Raw genomic sequence first — 4925 nt, forward strand, 5'->3', positions numbered from 1 at the left:
AGGTACTTCCTGGAGGATTGATGGATGTATCTGGAAATACACGTCCTTCAAGTCCACGAAAGCATGAAGTCCGTACTTCCTGATGGAGTCGAGCACGGAACGTGCCGTCTCCATCGTGAACCGAGACTGGCGAACGAATTGGTTCAGGGGAGACAGATCTATCACCGGACGCCAGCCCCCTGAAGACTTCTCCACCAGGAAAAGACGGCTATAGAAGCCCGGTGAACAATCTCTGACGATCTCCACAGCTCACTTGCTTAGCATGGCTTGGACTTCCTGCCGAAGGGCTACGTCCTTTGATGTTCCAGGTATGTAGGTCTGAAGGTGGACCGGGTTGGAGGTGAGGGGTGGCCGAGACTCGAAGGGTAGAAGATACCCCTCCCGAAGGACGTCTACTATCCAGGTCTCTGCTCCTTAGCGCTGCCATGTTGCCCAATGGCACGCCAGGCATTCCCCCACTTCCGGCAGCAGATGAGGGGGAACGCCATCCCTAGCGTTTTCCGCCTCTCTTCGACTTCTTCCCTGCTCCACCTCAAGGGAAGGAGGGCTGGGAGAAGGGCTGAGGACGACCGCCCCTAGAAGAAGTCAAAGGCAGTCTTCCCTTTGGGCTTCGATGATGCAATCGTCTTGGCCACAGAGGAAGCGCTAACCAAACTCTTGGGCTTGGCCGCAGTCGTTCGAGGCTGCCCAGATGCCTTCGAGACTGCCTGGTGTACTAGGCGATCACTGTCATCAGTGTGCCGTCGTTCCACCGCAGCGTCCACCATCTCTCCTGGGAAGAGAGAGGAGGAACTCCGCACCGGTCCATTGCGAAGACCCAGTGCCGCCTCACGCCCAACCGCCCTGGTCACACGGGTGAGGACTGCGTCCCTACGCCGAAGTACCAAGTTGGTCCACAGGTTTCCCGTCGGGTGGGCTAGGTAGGAGATGGCTCTACCTCCAGACTGACACAGCCTCCCGAAAGCCGGGTCCCCCTCGGGAGTAATATTTCCCGAGGTGGCCGCGACCTTAGACACTGTGAGGGACCACAGGTCTAACCAGGAGACTGCCTGGAATGCCGCCATGGCGGTGGATTCCAGTGCAAGTGCCTCATGCTGCGAGAACCATAAGTTCTCCGACAGGAGCTGCTGCAGAGACACCCCCGGAGTTAGCCTAGCTAGCTCCGGGTTAACCTGTTTGGGCGGTATAGGATCCTCTGAAGGCACATAGAATCTCCTCTGTCACAGTAAAGGCGGGGGAAGCAGCTTGGAAGACCTGCCGGACTTCAGCGAAACCTCCTGTCCAGAGACAAGCGAGTCCACCTGGCCCAGCACCGGGTCAGCCAGAGCTGATCGCGGCAGACTCACCGTCGTCTTGGATTTCTTCTTAGGACCCCAGAACGACTCGAGCCAGGACGTGGGCTCAGAGGGTGGGAGCGGTGATCCTTCCCCGAGGTCGTTGTGCTGACAAATCAGCGCAATAACCTCTGCAAACGACCTCTGGATCTCGAGAGTGACCGCGTCTTGTGGAGTAGGACTGTCCAGTCCCTCCAACAAGAACGCCTCTCGAGACCCTCCTCCTTCGGAAGGAGGAACAGCGACAGACCCCTCCTGGTCTCCTCCTGCCACTTGCGCATACGACCTGGTCGGTCCTAAGACCGTGCCTGGTTCGTAGGGCATCGTGAAAGGGCCCGTGAGGAGCGCTCCGGATCGCCTTGCTCTTCCCGGCGTAACCCGAGGAAGTTGAAGGGATCGGAGAGGAAGACCTGACGCTTCCCCCTCGCTCACCGGTAGAACCGGTGTGCTTGGGGGGCTGCAGGCGATCGCCAACCCATGGTGGCGATCGAGCTGCAGGCCTGGTCACGCAGCTCTCCTGGGGAGAGCGGCTGGACCGAGAATAGCGGCTCCGGTCCCGTGTGTCAAGAGGAACTGCTGCTGGTCCCCCTACCCGCCCGGTCCCAATGGGAGCGGCGGTCAGGGGACCTGCAGAGACCACTGCCGCAGTGGGAGTGGTGCCTATCCTCACGGCGCGTCAAACCGCTGGACCAGCCAAGGCTGGTTCCTGCAATCGAGGGGACCTCTTCCTAGCCTCAGCCCGCAGCCGGTCTGGGACAGTTGCGTCAACCCTGGTTATCTGCGGATCGCTACGAGAGCAATTGCTGGCCTGGCGGGAGTCACCTGAGCAACTCTCGCCAGTCTTCCGCTCCGTGCCTTGGTCCTGGCGCCGAGCAAACTCGGAAGCCTGATTCTTGGCTGTACAGTCACCAGCAGGTGACCATACACTCGATACCTCTCGCGAACGAGAGGCCGAGCCAGAACCTGGTGTAGCAGCAGAACCCCTAGCACCAGGTGAGGAATTACCGGTGTTAGCCGGTACCCCTCTGGTCCCAGTCTTCTTCTTCCTTGCGGAAGGAGAGACGGGCCCCGCTCCCAAAGGAGCGGGATGACCAGCGGAAGAACCCCCCATCCCACCGGAGTGAGACGGGCCCTTAGAAGTTCCCGAAGGAGACTTCTTAGGGGGGGGGGAGGAGGCAGCCTTCTTCTTCCTCGGCTTAGAAGCTTTGGAAGTCGAAGGGGAAGAGGTGGCAGCAGGCGACGACGAAGAAGACGACGAAGACGACGACGACACCTTCCTCCTCTTTCTCTTCTTCTTCGTCAGCTTCCTCAGGACAAACGTCAGGTCCTCCATCCAGGACGGAGCCAGGGCTATTGCTGGAGCAACACGGCCCAGCTGCACCTGTCCGGAAGGACCCACGACTGGGGCAGCAACACCACGGGCAGGAACGACGTCGGCAGGGGATGGTCTAGGCACGGCAGGCACGACAGAACGGTAGGTACGGCAGGAACGTCAGGTACAGCAGGAGGCGGCACAGCAATCAACGACATTCTAGGTACAGGTGGAAGGTCCAGGGGCGAACTCTTGGGGCACTGAAAGTCGGGAGCTGAGGCAAGAGCGACGAACCCGGGCGGTGGTGGCACGACCCTCCTCGGGAAACTAGCAATCGGGGCCTGCACCGCAGCTGAGGGTGTTACAGTGGTAATAGGCTGGGTATAAACCAGGTGAGGAGGCACGGCATACCCCGCGGTCAAGACGGTGGTGGTGGTGGTAACCTGTCCATGGGTGACCGGAGCAGCACCTGCCAGATGATGCAACAGCCCCCGAATGCTCGGCGTCCCCTGGAGGCCCAGCGAGAACCATACCTGGCCGAGGTCGTTGCCCGCAGCAGGAGCACTTGAGGAGGCAAAGGTCGGGTTAGTAGGAGGGGTTCCCCCTCGCACGGGGGTGGACAAGCCCCACCCTGAACGAACGTAAGACCCCGAGTACAATTGAATGTCGGGGTACCTTGCCCCCTCCTCTACGCTCAACGGATCAGGCGAAGAGAAGGAACGAGAACCGCCCCCCCCCAACCCCCCGAAGGGAAAGGAGCCATACGCGGAAGCTGAGATGGGGGCAGGAAGGAAGACGACGTGTCTATGACCAAGGGCGTCGCCGGAGAACCCTCCGAAGACTACCTAGAGCACCCACTGCTCCTCCGACCAAGAAATACACAAATCACAGGGCTCGGCTGAGAGCATTCGCGCCCTCGGCACCGAGCACACAATTCATGAGGATCCACCTCTGGAAAAGAGCGGAAGGCCCCACACTTATGGCCCTCCACACCAGGGCAAACTCTGCAGCTGATGGGGGGGTGTGGGGACATCTCCAGCTCATGGGAATCCATTATAAATGATAAAATACAAAGCACACGTACTTACAGTATTTTATCATACACACACAAAGCAAACCAAGTTTGAAGAAGATACAAAGCGTATGACGATAGCGGGTAGAGAGGCGAACAACACGTCTATCTCCGTCAGCGGCCGAAAGCAAAGGGGTTCTTCACCTCCCAGTCGCGCGGTGCGCTGACTGTCGGACAAGCAGTTAACTACCGAACTCCCTTGTTCAAAGAACTACCGAACTCCCTTGTTCAAAGCTTACAACCGGTTCCAGCTGCCGCATGTTACATTCCTATTGTAAAGGACCGATGGTTTGTATTCGTATCGGAACAACTAAGTAGTAGGAGCATTGCTCTCTATTTAAAAGACAGGTTGCTATAGTAATACTCCATAATTCCACTATAGCAACCTGTTGGGTTATGAAATATGATATTTAACTTAATTAAATATTGTTCTGGCAACAAAATTTATAAAATAAAACTTACAGTTAATCTGCTTTTTGAAACCAATGGATTCTCTTCACTCTCCATGGCCTGGAATAAATTAGCGATCTTAAATAAGAATAACAATTTGTCAAAAATTGTATTTTTCCTAACTATACAAACCTGAGGTCCTTTAACAATAGGAAGGTAACTTAGTGGCAGCTGAACCAGTTGTAAGCTTCAAACAAGGGGGTTCCGTAGCTAACTACTTGTCCGGCAGTTGGCGGTCAGCTCGACTGCGAAGAGAGGAGTCACTTTGCTTTAGGCACAGGAAACGCAGTGAGAGGTGGCATGAGGTGGAACTATGTGTAAAGGACCTCAGGTTTGTATAGTTAGGAAAAATGATATTGTTATGATACAATAAAGTTTTATACATACTTACCTGGCAGATATATACTTAGCTATAGACTCCGTCGTCCCGACAGAAATTCAAATTTCGCGGCACACACTTCAGGTAGGTCAGGTGATCTACGGCCCTGCCCTGGGTGGCAGGACTAGGAACCATTCCCGTTTTCTAATCAGACTTTCTCTCTTCCACCTGTCTCCTGAGGGGAGGCTGGGTGGGCCATTAATCGTATATATCTGCCAGGTATGTATGAAACTTTATTGTATCATAACAATATCATTTTTATACATTCAACTTCCCTGCCAGATATATACTTAGCTGATTGGCACCCTTGGTTGTGGGTAAGAGACAGCTAACTACTGAAATAGACAGGTAAACAACATATGTTGTAGGTACAAATAA

General features: G+C 55.4%; 1 protein-coding gene across 6 annotated transcripts in view; it reads right to left on the reverse strand.

The window, feature by feature from the left end:
* The window catches only part of LOC135204194 (uncharacterized), a 478815-nt gene extending 474575 nt beyond the window's left edge, over positions 1 to 4240 (reverse strand). For all 6 annotated transcript variants that reach the window (XR_010312125.1, XR_010312124.1, XM_064234274.1 and 3 more), the window contains exon 1: positions 4181 to 4240. Coding sequence is in view for 4 of the 6 variants with exons in the window: in XM_064234274.1 (XP_064090344.1) it covers positions 4181 to 4225 (45 nt within the window). In the remaining 2 variants the exon portion in view is untranslated. The remainder of the gene's footprint in view (positions 1 to 4180) is intronic.
* Between the last annotated feature and the right edge of the window lie 685 nt (positions 4241 to 4925).

Source organism: Macrobrachium nipponense, chromosome 44, assembly GCF_015104395.2.
Source record: "Macrobrachium nipponense isolate FS-2020 chromosome 44, ASM1510439v2, whole genome shotgun sequence".
In the NCBI taxonomy this organism is placed as follows: Eukaryota; Metazoa; Arthropoda; class Malacostraca; order Decapoda; family Palaemonidae; genus Macrobrachium; species Macrobrachium nipponense.